This window comes from Euwallacea similis, chromosome 35, assembly GCF_039881205.1.
Source record: "Euwallacea similis isolate ESF13 chromosome 35, ESF131.1, whole genome shotgun sequence".
Classification (NCBI taxonomy): domain Eukaryota; kingdom Metazoa; phylum Arthropoda; class Insecta; order Coleoptera; family Curculionidae; genus Euwallacea; species Euwallacea similis.
Window position 1 is genome coordinate 1,484,392 of NC_089643.1, and position 14,691 is coordinate 1,499,082.

The following is a 14,691-nucleotide window of genomic DNA, read 5'->3' on the forward strand; positions in this document are numbered from 1 at the left end:
AAAATAATAATTGATGAAAAAATAATAAAAAAATTATCGCAAATGATGCGTTGAGCTTTGAGAAATGAAAAGCACTTTTGAAATATCACATAAAAACGACAGTAAAAATGTCACCTTAGTATAATATGAACGCATGTTAGAGAGGAGAAAACTTAATAAAGAATTGAATTGAATTTGAAAGTTGAAATTCTGAGGCAATAAATGTCTCAAAAACCAAAGAACCATTTGAAACGTCGTTTACGGCATATCAAATGTCGCTCATAACACGTTCAAACATGACTTGCATTTCTTTATTTACATGTGTATTTACACTTTATTTTATAATCCCTTTTGTAATATCTAGTCTCTGTTTTGGAACTCGAAGTTATTATTTAATATTTCTAGATTAGACCTCATGAACTACATATTTGTATATTTATTTATTGATCGATTAGAGGCGTAATCTCTCCTATGCGCATAACTAAATTAAAGTAAATACAGATGTTAGGATAACGTCCTGTAATGGTAACATCTGAGTCGGTCTTGAAAAAATTCTGAGTGACATTAAAGGCATTCGACGAAGAAGAATTAAAAATTTATTCAACTACTGATTAGTTGGAGTTAAAAATGGAATATCTCGAAAACTGATAGAGTTACGTACGCGTCGGAATGTATTGAAAAGCTGAAACTATTGGATTTTTGGTTTGAAAAAAGAAATAATGTACTGGGTGTCCTTTGGAAAAATATCGAGTTTTGAGGTGTTAAAGAAAACCATGTCAAAAATTTAAAACAATTGGAAATGTGCTGTTATAAATCCTAAAATGAGTCTAAAACTAAGAGATAGAAAATAGAAATTACTCTCGATAAAGCGATCCTAAGAAGTAGTGTATTAAAAAATTGTAATAATATGTAGAGTATTTTATATGAAAAAGGAGAGTTTTAGCATCTCGCACATAAAGAAAATAGTGTTTGAAAATTGGAACTTCTGTTGTGTGAGTTTACTTGAAAACTGATAGGTTGCTATAGAAAATCTATTACGGAATTGTTCCCCATGGTCAGTACATTTAGTATATTCGATAATGTCATTTTTTTCCCATTTAATCAACTTTGTAACTCTCACTGTTTCGAAGACAGCAAGAGTGGACTCATCGAAATCAGATGCCGTGTATACTATACAGACCAAACGTCTTGTAGTTTCCTTCTTCTAGCGAAATGTCGTTGCGCAAATTGGAACAATGCGCGGTTGAATTGCAAATAATCTAACAAATCTCATATAATAGATCTGAACGAACAACTTAGCGTGACACATGCCTCGGCCGTACTTAACAGTTAAATCGGGTGCATGTGTAATTGCAGACCTACATAGTATTGTTTCTGCTATTTTTTGCTGCAAAAAAAGTGAATGAGCACGTGAGCGCCGCACCCATACTGTAAGACGCGTAAAAAGAAATCTTAGCATTGAATTTCTTGGAGAAAACTAAGCAGGCAGCTGAAATTTTTTGGATCATTAATGAACATTTAGAAGACGAATGAGAAAAAAGTTGCCATGCGGCCAACTTTGTTTTTGATAGTTCTTCAAATAGGAAAATCCATTGGAGTCATATCTGGAATGGTGGGGGGCCAACTAAAAATTGCAGAATTCATGTTATATAAGAAAAAAGAAATTACGAACACCTCACTTCAAATAGAAGATCGGCAGTAATATCTGAGCCCAATTAAAAATCGAGTGCCTAATTATTATTGGATATGCAATGCGAGAAAGATTTGACGTCATGTGACCGTGGTTGTCTTCATTAAATTCGAATATGTATTGCTATATTTTCATATTGTAATTTATCAGATAAATAACCGTTTCTGATTACTTTTTGATACAATTTTGAAACGTCTTTGGCAAACTGAGTCAGTTTTTCGATCCCCTGCACGCGTAATCTTAAATTCGACATGACCCGGTTTAACTGTTTTGACCTGCGAGGTGAACTTGGGCAACGCCGTTTATTAGGTCGCATGGTTTTGGTTTTTGTCTAATAATGATAACAAATCGGTGTCATATCGAAACAGTTGTCGCGTTTTGCAATCACATAAATGTAAGGAATACGTAAGTCATTAAATGCGGTAGAAACAAAACCTAATAAAATCCATAAATGCTCCAGGTCGAGCGACTACGCATGCGTTTAATTTTACTACTTGACGTCATGACATTAGGCAAGAAAATTGTTGACGAACAAATACATAATGCGACTGGTGAAGATCTTAGCAAAGATGTGAAGAGCAACGAGTTCGGCCTGCGCATTAATCCAATCTGTAAATGCCACAAACGTTAAGTGTTTTTTAATCTTAAATGTTAATTAAATAATGTTTGCCAGTGGTGTACGTATGAGGAAGCACGTGTGGGCCTGCGTATCACATTTCTATTTTATGGCTTCCTGATCCACATAAATAAAGCATACAATGCAATAATAGATCAATAGCGGCCGTACGTCATCGATTCCTAATTGTATTCGGTGTCGATTGAAACGTCAATGTCAACAAGCAATTCACATGTAAAGAGAGCTTAATAGGTTATGACTTTGTTTCATTTCTGGTAGTGTATTTAGGTCGCCGATTAAGTAACAGTGTGTTAATCGCCCAAGGCCCGGGTCACTAATAATGGAATGCAATAATGGTTTTCATTGTCATTACCGCAAACCGCCTAAAATCAAGCGGTGTGACTGATTTTTGTTCTTTTTTAGTAATACACAAAATGTTGCAAATGTGAACGCATGTCCTCGCTCGCACTGGTGCTAATTCATTTAATTAGTGGAAACTCATGGCATTCAAATAAATTCCATTCGAATAATTTCTATCGAATAAATTCGGACGAATTTATCCATTCAGATAGTTTTAAACCCTCAAAAATTATTATCACGTTTTAAAAATATGCCAAAGTTGCTAGTTCTGAATATTTAACTTCCGATTGACATGACTTTGTCTCCAGTTAAAGCCCGCGAGATTATGTAAATGAAGAAGGCGATCTCTGATTTAAAGTCACTGCCAAGGCAAATGCATGCAACCAATAACATCCTCTTATGCAACGCTTTCAAGTGGGCGAATCAAAATGGCGTCCGTCAAAGCCATGATCAACATAAAGGTTACGTAACGGGTCGCGTAATTATCGGCCGGCGATTTGTTTTTCACTCTCCTAACGGTATTCCCCCTTCAAATAAGGTCACCATTTTCTCCACTGACCTTCGCCACTACTTTTCATTGAATAGAAGATCTATACTACTTTTCATTTCATGTTGTTTTTCGTGCTTTTTAGTGCCCGACTACGAGGTGATTCCTGTACACCACGTCAGGAGGCGCAGCGTCGGCGCCAGCTCCAACGTCAACTCCTTGACAGCTGACAAAGAGTCATCGGGCAAGCGCAGCAATCCATGGAAGTTCGACAGTAATGTCACGCATGACGAAAGGGGAGTCGAGGCAACGACCAAAGTGCGACTTCGCGCTTTTGGACAGCCCTTTAACCTAAGCCTAGTGCCCACTGAGGGCCTGTTCAAGAAGGGCAAACTCAAAGTATTCACTGTGGAGCCGAACGCCACAGCGCAGCACGGAGTGGAGTACGTGGAACATCCGGAGGTGAGCCGATGTCGTTCTCTTTTCCGGGATAAGTTCCTAATAAATTGCATACTCGTACTGCACATGTCCCATTTAGTATTCATTTGCGAAGCGACAGACCTCATTGTTAGTAGGTGTTAAGAAGATATACAAGTTGTTTTAGTTAGGTGTGTCTAGCACTGTTAGCTTCGAAACAGTGAAAGTTACAAGTGGCAAAAAAGTTGCCGTTTTTGGTCAAAAAATAAAAAAATTTGCAAAGTTGTGAAAACGTTTCAAAATTTTCAAAAATCGTGAAAAAAATCGAAAATTACAAAAAAAAAAACGTAAAAAAACTGTGGATTTTGAAAAACCGCGAAAAAATTTAAAAAATGGACAAATCGTGAAAAAAACAAGTTTTGTAACATATTTCAGTTACATCATTAATCTACGTTCATTTTAAAAATATTTAACGTTAAATTATTTACGTTCACCCAGGACCGTCGATTCGTTTGAATAAAATCGTAAAGCGCCTCTCATCGTTATGTAAATTAACACAAGAGACAGCAAAATGAGACTTTAATAGCCGCTGTCCATTAGATATACAATATTTAGATTATGTAATGTACATCATTAAGCGACATAAAAATCGGCCTCTTATGTTCTCAGCAGAATCGTTTGTCCGATCCTTGAGAGAAAAACGGGCGTTTTTCAAGTGAGTTTCAATTATTATTGTTTTTTAAGTCTCATGAACGCGAACTACAACAAAAGAAGTGAAACTAATTTCGGTTCTAGTGCTGCTGATACATTGCGTAACTAATGTAATTTCGGTGTTCTGCTTCAAGTGTGTATTAAAGGTAATTGAAAAACAAACATGGCAGCATCCTTTTCTGACACATTCGCACTAAAAAACTGCTCAAACAAAAGCCGACTTTGGCGCACCTTTGAATTAGGAACTGAAAACATCCTGATAGAAAGGCCACAATCGCTAATTACACGTAGCATTTTTTTATCAAGCGAACGAAAGAGTCCGTTCTGTTTGGTACTACTGACTGATATCAATACAATCGCTAATTCCAATAATCTTGGGATCGATCGTCTCTTGTGTTCAAGTGCGGCTTAGGTCGAGGTGACGACAGGGCCGAAATAGCTCAGTTGGGAGAGCGTTAGACTGAAGATCTAAAGGTCCCTGGTTCAATCCCGGGTTTCGGCAGATTTTTTTTTAAATGATTTTTTACTTTCGAAACTTTCTGGTTGTTACATTTAGATCAGCGAGTAACATAACATTTCATTATTACTTTTTTTACTTAAATGTGAAGCAGCTCAAATGTGTTTTTCTTTTATTTTGACACGTAATGAGAAAAACTAAAACCGCCTCATCTGCTGCTTTTCAGTTAACTAGAAATCGGTATACGGGATGTAGATCAACCAGTAAACCTGCGAAATCTTCCCTTTCTCCTATGCAAACTCATTTATTTGATTGCAGGTTAAGTAACTGCGGCGCAACGATGCCCCCAGTGAAAGAAGAAAGTTTTCTATATCAATACGCCGCCATCACGTAATAATGCCGTGTGCACACTATACAATAACCATAATAATGTGTATCAATTTCACCTAGTTACGCGAGTTTTGAAGGGAAAATTCGTTGGCGTCGTGAAGTTTATGAGATATGTTCAATATGGGTGGATTTACTCGTTGGCTTAGCGACAACTTCCGGGTTTATATTTGCACAGATCTAATCGGAATTTTACGTAGTTCGAACAATGTAGCGACTAAACGAATTTTAAAAAATCACTTTTACTTTCGTACTGACGTCACCACAAATTTATTTACGCTAATTCGACCTCTTCAAATATCAATCCGTTTACTTTCCGCGCAGGTAGCAGATACTGAAAACTGACAAGTAAGCGTCCTTACGCGGGAAAACAATTTCGTAACTGACTAGTTTTGCCCTAAGGCGTTTGAACACGGACTATTTGAATATGTTTACAACTATGTAATTAATCGATCGTTGTCCACAAAGTAACCGATAATAATTTCTGTTATCGATGTAATTGTCAAATAGTGCGGACTGGAAAAATGTGACGAAATTGACGAGGAACAGCGACAATGTGAGTCGCTGTTGCGACTAACCTCAACCCAAAAAGCGACCGCAAACGATCAGGCCAGAAGAAAATATTTCGTTCAGATTTCAGTCGAGTAATATGCGTTGCGTAAGCGCGACTTAAGACGTAACACGCTCGATTAGACGACATAATTATCGCGTTATTTACTTTTGTTTCCGATATTTTACGTAACTGTTACTTATTATTACTCATAGTTTTAGAAGCTCACTTATCATAACTGAGAATGGGTCGGATGAATCCTATTCGGTACAACGCACAATTTAATAATTGAAATAAGTAGTACATTAAAGCACGGTAGCGGTACTGCTTCAATTTTCCGAACTAAACAAGACTGGAGAACCTTTAATTATATTACCGACGGCCGCCTGCCCTGGCGAATATCTCACGTTTTCCTACAAATTTATAGTGAAACGAATTTTTTGCAGCAACTACCTGAACTCCTAAACTTGCTGAAGTGTAAAGATACGAGCTACGAGTTGTGTTACGCAAGCGGTCATTATATTACGATACTCGATTTCCTTCCTGACTGCGAATGGGCCCAATGAATTCTGCTCCGTGCAACGCACAATTTAATAAATAATGCATTAAAGCTCGGTACTGGTACTGCCAGGTGAGCGGCTCAATTTCCTGAGTTAAACAAGATCGAAGTTTTTTAATAATATCAATTTTTAAATACACGTTTGAATGAAGATAATGGGAAACACGGGTTTATAATCCAAGTGACGTCACTGGCGTGCCAACGTCAGATCAGTGGAGAGTGAAAGTAGCATCAGCTGACGACGCGTTGCGGTAGTACCCGCCGGTCATTAAAATTCTACCGAAACTGACCCAGATTCGCACCGGTTAATAGTTTTACATTGTGTTTACGAATCTGTCCAGCAGATAAATACAACAATACTTCATCGTCTTGTATGGCAATGGCGCATCGCGTATCTTACTGCGCCACAGACAAACTACACCACTGATTGTTTCTTTGAACGTTCGAAATTCCCATTAAAATCTATAAAATTTTCAAAATTCTTTATAAAAATTCAGTGGCGTGCGAGAAAGAGAGAGAGAGAGAGAATTAAACTGAAAAAAATCGGGAGAATATCTGACCTTAGCATTTTGGATATCAAAAATTTATACCTACGTCTAATAACGGCCTGCGCTACTGATTGTTTCTTAATTTGAAACTCTCAATTCTCCTTTACAATTTCAAAATTCATTAATGCAACCCATTGTCGTGTTCCCCAAAGGTTCATGAAAAGGATAAAAACAAGACAAATTTAATAGTTCTATCCAGCACATAAACCAAATCTTCATCGTGTTATGTGGCAATAGCGCATCGCGTACCTTCCCGCGGTACGACCCATTGACATTTACGGTTTATTAAGTAATTTCAACGTAAAGATTCTGCGGTTTCGTGTATATTATTTATTATTTGTCGGTTTAACATATTGACCTTTGCTAAACTGCGTATGAAATCGCTTTAGGGGTACTACCGACATAGAACCACTGCAACGATTTAGTAAGCTCTGAGAGCCAAAATATAATGTCAGCCTAAACACGCTGTGAAATTGATGAATAATAATCGCAGTGCCCGTTAGTTTTTATTACGAGTTTAAAAACTGCGCTGTTTCAAATAAAAGTACGCCATAACGTACATTAGTGGGTACATCTAAATAAGACACCCTGTAAAAATCAGGCAGTGCCGTGGAAATCAATTATTTTGCTGCTCCATAAATGGCGGATGCTGATATCAAATTTCACACAAGTAATGTTGCAAATCAAGCAAATATCAAATTGTAGTGCGCATGTACTGCATTCTTGCGTCAATAATTTAACATAATGAGGTTAACGATTCAGCACATGCGTATTAAAATTTGGCATTTGGTAGATTTCCAATCTCATTCTTATACCAAATTCCGCTACTGTCACTTTTTAATAAGTTGAAATGTATTACTTTTATCAAACCATTAAACTTTTCTGACATCAAGATGGTAGACTTTAAGGTTGAATTTAGCTCCAAACTGAAGGAAAAGTGATGCAAATGGGGGGTTAATCGTAATTTTAATCCGATAAAACAATAAATTAATTAAATTCGTGTGGTATTTGAGGCCGGATCAAACCCGTTATATGCCGATTACGATCGAATAGTTCGTTAAATAACAAGCAACATACGCACTACATCCGCAAACAAAATCCAACTATTATCGGGCGTGGTCCGGACCTTTGTCGGAAACCGGATCTCTGACAATTCCATACCTAAGCGCCGAATTGTCGTTGTTGTAAAGATGAAAAAAGTGCAAAAAACTTGTTTCAGCAAGGCAGCGCGTGATCGTCTGAGGAAAAAATTGCTTAACCGGACGTTAAATTTTTTTTCTGTGCCTGTGTAGAATGTTGACATTTCAGGTTACACCGAACTTGAAAATAAACAATGGCGGCAACTTTTTTCCCTATACACTTCCGAGCTTTACTGCATTCAAAACTACCTCTCTATTCCAGATTCTTTTACGTTAAAATTACTATACTGAGCGATGGAATTCTCCCTTTAATTTTCAGACAAACAATGAAGACATAGGCGACCTCTATCAGGACGAAGAAAACCAGGCCGCCATTTTGATGAGGAACGAGGGGGGGGACTTCGTTCTGGTAAGTCGTATAAAGAAATATCCATTTCTGACAAAACACACTGAAAAATTCGCAAGGTTCTCAGAAAATCGCCGCCTTAATGATACTAATCGTATTGTCATAAAAGTTGCGGGGTCGAGCGCTCCAAAAACTTGAAATCGTGGTGACGCAAAGGCGCTTTTGACGAATTATTATAAGCCGTAAAACATATTTATCGCAGTTAAATTCCTAGGGACTAATTTACTTCATCAAAAACTGTGTTCTAAAATGTAAATTGCGGCTGGTGATTATCACGTGAGAGCAATATTTCTTCGTAAATTTCTACGGTGCTGGTTAATTGAGAATAAGGTTGCCTCTTCGGGGGGCCTCCGAGACCTCCAAATTCAGTGCTTTTGGATTGTGTGCACGGTTGAGTACGCGAAAAAGCGGCGTTGCAACACGCTTCACTAACAAATAATTCAACTTGACTGAGACAATTAAACCTCCGTTAATAATAATTATTTCGAATGCAAATCGGCCATTACGGAAGCGGGAGAATTTATGTCGAACGCTCGATTTCGGTTTTGGTTCAGTGGAACTTTATGGGCGTCCCTTTCGTTTTCTCGGTAAGGTAATTGCTACTATTTCACCTCTCGCATTATCTAACAAGTGCACGGACGGCCTTGATTGGGTGTATAGAACAAAGGTGTGCTCTAGTCCACATTGCGGTGTCTTTTGGGGAATTAGTTCAAGTCACAGCAGATCATCTGCGGCAAAGTCGGCGCAATCCTCCTCGCAGACCGTAATTAATGAGGATTAATTACCGTCAGTCAAAAGTAACCGGGGCCGAAAACCGCCTCCTTTTTGCCCAATAGTGAAATCTGCAATTACACGGTTTTGTACGACGCAACTCTAACGATATGTAATAAAAATTTCTAGCGTTTCGATATAGCGCACAAGCCCCCTCGACGAGCCGAGTTAAGTCCTCTTGATTTAAATAAGAGTAAGCACCACATTGTTGAATGTAAATAATGGCATTGAAGTTACTATTCATATAACCATTAAATCACCATCCAAAGCGAATAATAATGTGCTTTTTTTAGATGGATATTTTTAATGTTTTCCCATTCATAGGAAAATGTTTATTACTTCCTGTCAATCATCGCCGATAAAAATCGCAACTAGAGGTTCACAATTCAAGAAAATACAATTCTAAAATATTCTGCATTTTCAAAACAATTCCAGGAACCGAATTCTTAGAAATTCAAAATCGCAACGTCAAGAGACATCCCAGAATATTTTATTTTTATTGCATATTTCGTTGACGTTTTTAATCCCCGAAAGATCAATGTACCATTTGGGTATGTTTTTTAATTGGCCATCTAGTTCTCCCAATATGACCCTAATGGATTTTTCTATTAAGAGAACTCGGAACTATCAAAGACTAAATTTCCAACATCCCACAAAAAATTTGATGATGATATTGATGAAATGTTAATTTAAAAAGAAAACGTAAAATTTTTTATTTTATTTGAACTTCTTAAAGATATGTATCTTTTTAGGAAGGATCAATAGGGTCACACTTGGTGATCCGTCCAGTGCCTAGTCGCCTACGTCCAACTGTCAAAACTAATCACAAACTTTCTTCGGCTGACGACGAGGTTTTCCTGGATGACGATGGTGCCCTCAGTGCAGAAGTGGCAATAGATACTGGTTTGCCAATTCGGAAAGACAATGAGGACGAGGAAATCGCCGCGCACCATCATATAGTGATCAGACGGAAAAATAAAGATGAGGACACGTTGAGCGATTATGGTGAGTTCAGCTCGATGACCTTATTGCCTTTTTATTTGAGATAATGTAAATTTTCAGCATTGATGGAGCCTGACCATTTGGCGAAACGTTACAAGCGCAACCCATCGGCGTCGCACAGGCGCCGTAAACGCGACGCTCCCTACACAATTTATCCGGAAATTCTGGTCATAGTTGACTACGATGGCTATAGGCTACATGGCGGGGACAATCTGCAAATAAAGCGCTACTTTATCTCCTTCTGGAACGGGGTGGACTTGCGTTACAAGCTACTCAAAGGGCCAAAAATACGGGTGTCGATCGCTGGAATTATAATCAGTCGAGTGAGTACGAATGTTTATTCGATTCAAAGAGTTTCTATATGAAAACCGGCACTCTCATCAGTTTCGATTCCGATATCTCTGTAAAGGTGCTCTTTCGATTTCGGATAGTTTTCGAAAATTGCGTCCAGCATGTCTCGACAAAGGCGTTTGCGCTTTCTGTACAATACCAAATATTTCTCGTAATCCTGCTGCACTTCAAACTTCACCTGAAACATCTTCAATAATTCCAGCACTGTACGGCCAGGATCAGCTCACATAAGGTCTAACGGGATCAATCCCATCGAATTCCTTTAAAGCATCTTTGATATTCTTCACTTCTTCTTGCAGTTGGATTTTTTTCGCGCACGCTTCCGCGACGGTCAGTTTTTCTCGGACTTTGGCAAATTTCTCTTCACTGGCTTTGATTTTACCCTGATTGTCCTTAATCTTAGATGTTAGGTCGTTTATGTGACGTTGAATATCCAACAAATCGTCATTAAGTTGTTTCGCAGATTTTTTACAATCTTTTCTTAGGAAATAAACCTGAAAAAGTTGGCAATTCTTAAGGTGGTTATGCACACTCGAAGACAATGATGCGTGGCAATAAATGCATTGCAATTTTGCACTAAGGTATCAACTAGTAAACCTACTCTTGGGTTGAATTGAATATTTATTATATACAGGATGTCCGATTCTGAAACTCAACCGTGGGGATACCTCCAAATTGCACAAGTTTGCCTCATTTTAACCGACCTCGAATCTTTCATAGTTACCAAGATCCTCAGGTGGAGCTCCAGAAACAAGTACTCTGTAGATTTTTTTAACGTCACTCTGTTAACAAATGGGTAAGTTTTTTATCCATTCATTCCATACGTGGACTTTTACTTATAATAATTAAAAATTAAATCTGACTAATTAAAAATATCGTGTAAGATGCGGAATCAACCTCAGCCATCGAATTAACTCAAATTAGAGGCATAAACGCGACTTCAAGAGTTGCTTCGGCAAAGAAAACTCATTCCCTGAGCTTTCTATTCGACACTGGTAAATGTCTGAAGTATCATACGACAACATAGATTAACGTACATAGGGAACGTAGATTATTACATAGAATAACATTGTATCTGGCAATAGAATTGATAGCCTCCGAAATTCCCGATATTTGAAGCCAGCATTTTTTAAATAGGGGTCAAAGCCAAATTATGGAATAAATGGATAAGAAAATTTACCAATTTATGTGTTCACCTGTTTTACCAATCGAACGTTTGACGGACACCTATTTAATTTAATCACGAAAATGGCTGCACATACTTAGACAACTACTATCGTATTGCTTACCTTTAGTTTCCCGTAAATCTTCTCCTCAATCAACCCTTTGCCCATCAACTCTTCTAGCCCCTTTTCTACTGCACGCTTTTCCAAGCCCTTGACGCCATTCTGGATTGCGCCTACCGTGTAGGGCCTCTGATTGTCCTCCAGAAACAGCCGGATCGTTTCCGCCGCCATCACCTGAAATAGAATTTTATACATTTCATTATGAATGCGTGGTATTTTAGGGTAGAGACGCGACGCCCTATTTGGAAAGAAACCGAGTAGGTCGCGACGCTATCGATTCTGCCGCAGCTTTGACAGATATGGGCAAATATCTCTTCAGGGAACGAAGACTTCCAGTCTACGATATTGCGGTGGCCATCACCAAGTAAGTTATCTACTATCGTGTTTACTTCATCTGTTTAACAGGTCCCGAAGAGAGATTCATAAAGGGCCCATCATAGTCTCGGTATTAATCGGCTTATTGTTGCAAATTTAGGTACGACATGTGCAGAAGACGCAAAGGGGGCCGCTGCACCAAAGGAACAGCCGGTAATAGTTGTCTCAAAGATTCCGTTTTTCATTATTTATTTATTTTATGGATTTGTTTGCGATGGCAAAGGCGCGGGGTGTAAATATATCCGCTGAAGGGTGGGACAGTAACGGAGACATAACCTTTACTAACTTGCAACATTTTTTTTGTCCCCGCCAAAGCGACGAAATAAACAAACCTTTTCCCTTATTTTGCAGACTAGACATGTGTAGAAGGGCATACGCTAACGACCAATGCAATCGCGGTACTGCAGGTACAACATTTTCAGGCGGATCCAAACCCTCAAATAATGTTCTATTTATCGCACGCTGTACCTCTATGATCTCTGTATTTACTGTTTCCTTCGCATCAGCCTGACTCTATAGATCGTGTTGAGGCACTCACCTAGTAGCATCACTTCGTAGAATTTCTATGTATAAATTACATTCCTATTCTCCATTCACGACCACCGGCACGATGTCATCACTTACATGGGTATCCGGATGAGATTCCCTTTTCCTTATCTATAAAATCTTAACAGATTTACGAAAAAATTGTTAAATAAGAAAACTTGTTCGGTTTGAACTTGAATTTAAATTGATAGGGAGATCTGTATCAAATATCCTGTAAAAAAATTTGTTTTGACTTTGGTTTCTAAAGTAAATTTGCTCGATTTGAACTTCTGAATGCACCTCTAATATTTATAAATAGAATTCTCTATTTCAATCGTTTAAAATAATTATATGAAAATGATCATCATATCTATTACTTACAGTAAGTTAACCAAAACAATTGTTGTTTTTGAGTTTAGTTACTTAAGAGCTTTTTAGTTAAATTTAATTAAATGAACTTAATTCATCAAATTAATTAATATAATAAAATTAAATTATTGCTTTAGAGCTCATTGATAAAGGTAAAAACGTGTGAAAAAAATTAACCCGGGACATTTCTGATTGCGCCTGTGCATTAGTCACGTGCTTATTTGTTACTTGGTTTGTGTACACCAATGATCAAGAACGAATCGAACGTAGCAGGTTCGTTTTGAAGCGAATTCTTCACATATCAAAAACTTCGTCCCTATTAGAAAGAAGATCCTTTTCCCTAAAATATTTAGATTTGTGTTGCAACTGTTTCGAAAAAAAAAACTTTAAATTAATTTATCTCAGGTTTAGGTACCGATTCACTTCTTGGTAATCTTTCATTTACTTTATTACCACTCCATTGAACAATTCCCCCACTCCACACACACATCTAACCCAAAAAAAAGCAAATAAAGGCCTAATAATAACTTACACTCCAACACCGTTCTAATAGAGCTCACTAACACCATGTACGCTTCTTCCACTCTCCACCAGGTGGCGGTGTAGGGCGGCTTTCGGCCAATCGGTGAAGGGGACAATATTTTTACCTAAAACGACTCGCGGCTTTAGCCTCCTTGCCCACTTTTAGGATTCGCTTACGTCGGCGGCGCTTGCGTAGTCAACAAGCGGCTCGAAAAGGTCAACTCCGTCGCCATAATTGAGGACACTGGCGGTTTCAGCGGCATTATTGTAGCTGCCCACGAGGTGGGCCATCTGTGAGTTGTTAGCTTTTACTGGGAGGAGAAAGAGTGAGTAGTTAACCGAGAGAGGAATTTAGGTTAGGTGCGGTGCACGATGGCAGTCCGCCTCCTTCCTACCTGGGAGGGCCGGGGGCTGAGAAATGTCAATGGACCGACGGATTTATTATGTCAGATTTGAGGCACACGGAACGAGGATTCAGGTGGTCATCATGCAGTGTGGCCAGTTTTCATCATTTCTTAAAGTAAGTGATCCAGGGGGCCATCTAATTTAAACTTTTTTTTGCAAAAAATAAATCTTCTATTTACCATGGGACAATGTTGTGTTTCAGTGGAGACACTGCCACGTGTCTCTATAACGCTCCCCACGAGGACGACAGTCTGCCCCGGGTGCTGCCCGGGAAACTTTTGACGTTAGATGCGCAATGTCGGAGGGATAGGGGCACCAGCGCTTGCTTTGTAAGTGGACGAAGAGTTAAGAGTAATTCAGCAAGTCAGTTAGTGAGTTCGGAACAAACAATGACACTCCTTCTCATTTCAGATAGCCGAGGTTTCGACCATATATCTGGTCATCCTCAGGGCTAAAACTCATAAATAGAAGCAGTTGATAGGCAAACAATTTTAAAAATATATTTGAAAACAATGAATTTTCTTTCTTTTTGAAAAAAGAATTGTTTTCAAATATTTTGCCTAAAAAAACTTAACAACTTAAGAAAAACCAAAATCATCAGGACTGTTACGAATTACTAGTAATTTGCTAACCATCCAGTAACCTGTTTCATGCCTCAACTATCTTATCCAGAAAAATAAATAATTGAATCAAAATAAAATTATTGTTTTTAAGTCTGTTGAAAAATGTTTTAAATTGCACTGTACACATTATGGTCATCTTTTTGGGTGGTGAATTGC

The 14,691-nt window shown here is 38.2% G+C and overlaps 2 protein-coding genes and 1 non-coding gene across 9 annotated transcripts in view; 2 read left to right on the forward strand and 1 right to left on the reverse strand.

Annotated features, from left to right (window-relative positions):
* The window catches only part of sona (sol narae), a 29,149-nt gene that overhangs the window by 12,313 nt on the left and 2,145 nt on the right, over positions 1-14,691 (forward strand). For 2 of the 3 annotated variants that reach the window (XM_066404657.1, XM_066404659.1), the window contains exons 4-12: positions 3,278-3,594; positions 8,220-8,309; positions 9,830-10,082; positions 10,140-10,402; positions 11,938-12,080; positions 12,443-12,498; positions 13,674-13,800; positions 13,863-14,027; positions 14,115-14,241. In XM_066404657.1, coding sequence (XP_066260754.1) covers positions 3,278-3,594; positions 8,220-8,309; positions 9,830-10,082; positions 10,140-10,402; positions 11,938-12,080; positions 12,443-12,498; positions 13,674-13,800; positions 13,863-14,027; positions 14,115-14,241 — 1,541 coding nt within the window. Of the gene's footprint in view, positions 1-3,277; positions 3,595-8,219; positions 8,310-9,829; positions 10,083-10,139; positions 10,403-11,937; positions 12,081-12,191; positions 12,245-12,442; positions 12,499-13,673; positions 13,801-13,862; positions 14,028-14,114; positions 14,242-14,691 lie in introns of all 3 variants that reach the window. The other variant, XM_066404658.1, reaches the window with a different exon arrangement.
* Positions 4,690-4,762, forward strand: TRNAF-GAA (transfer RNA phenylalanine (anticodon GAA)). Its single transcript has one exon. It is a non-coding gene; the product is annotated as a tRNA-Phe (tRNA).
* The window catches only part of LOC136418563 (homologous-pairing protein 2 homolog), a 62,873-nt gene continuing 58,585 nt past the window's right edge, over positions 10,404-14,691 (reverse strand). For 2 of the 5 annotated variants that reach the window (XM_066404665.1, XM_066404670.1), the window contains exons 2-4: positions 11,720-11,890; positions 10,658-10,924; positions 10,404-10,608 (exon numbers count right to left, since the gene is read on the reverse strand). In XM_066404665.1, the coding sequence (XP_066260762.1) occupies positions 10,426-10,608; positions 10,658-10,924; positions 11,720-11,890 (621 nt within the window). In that variant the 3' untranslated portion in view covers positions 10,404-10,425. Of the gene's footprint in view, positions 10,609-10,657; positions 10,925-11,719; positions 11,891-12,629; positions 12,844-13,517; positions 13,680-14,691 lie in introns of those variants that run through there. The other 3 variants (XM_066404668.1, XM_066404669.1, XM_066404666.1) reach the window with 3 other exon arrangements.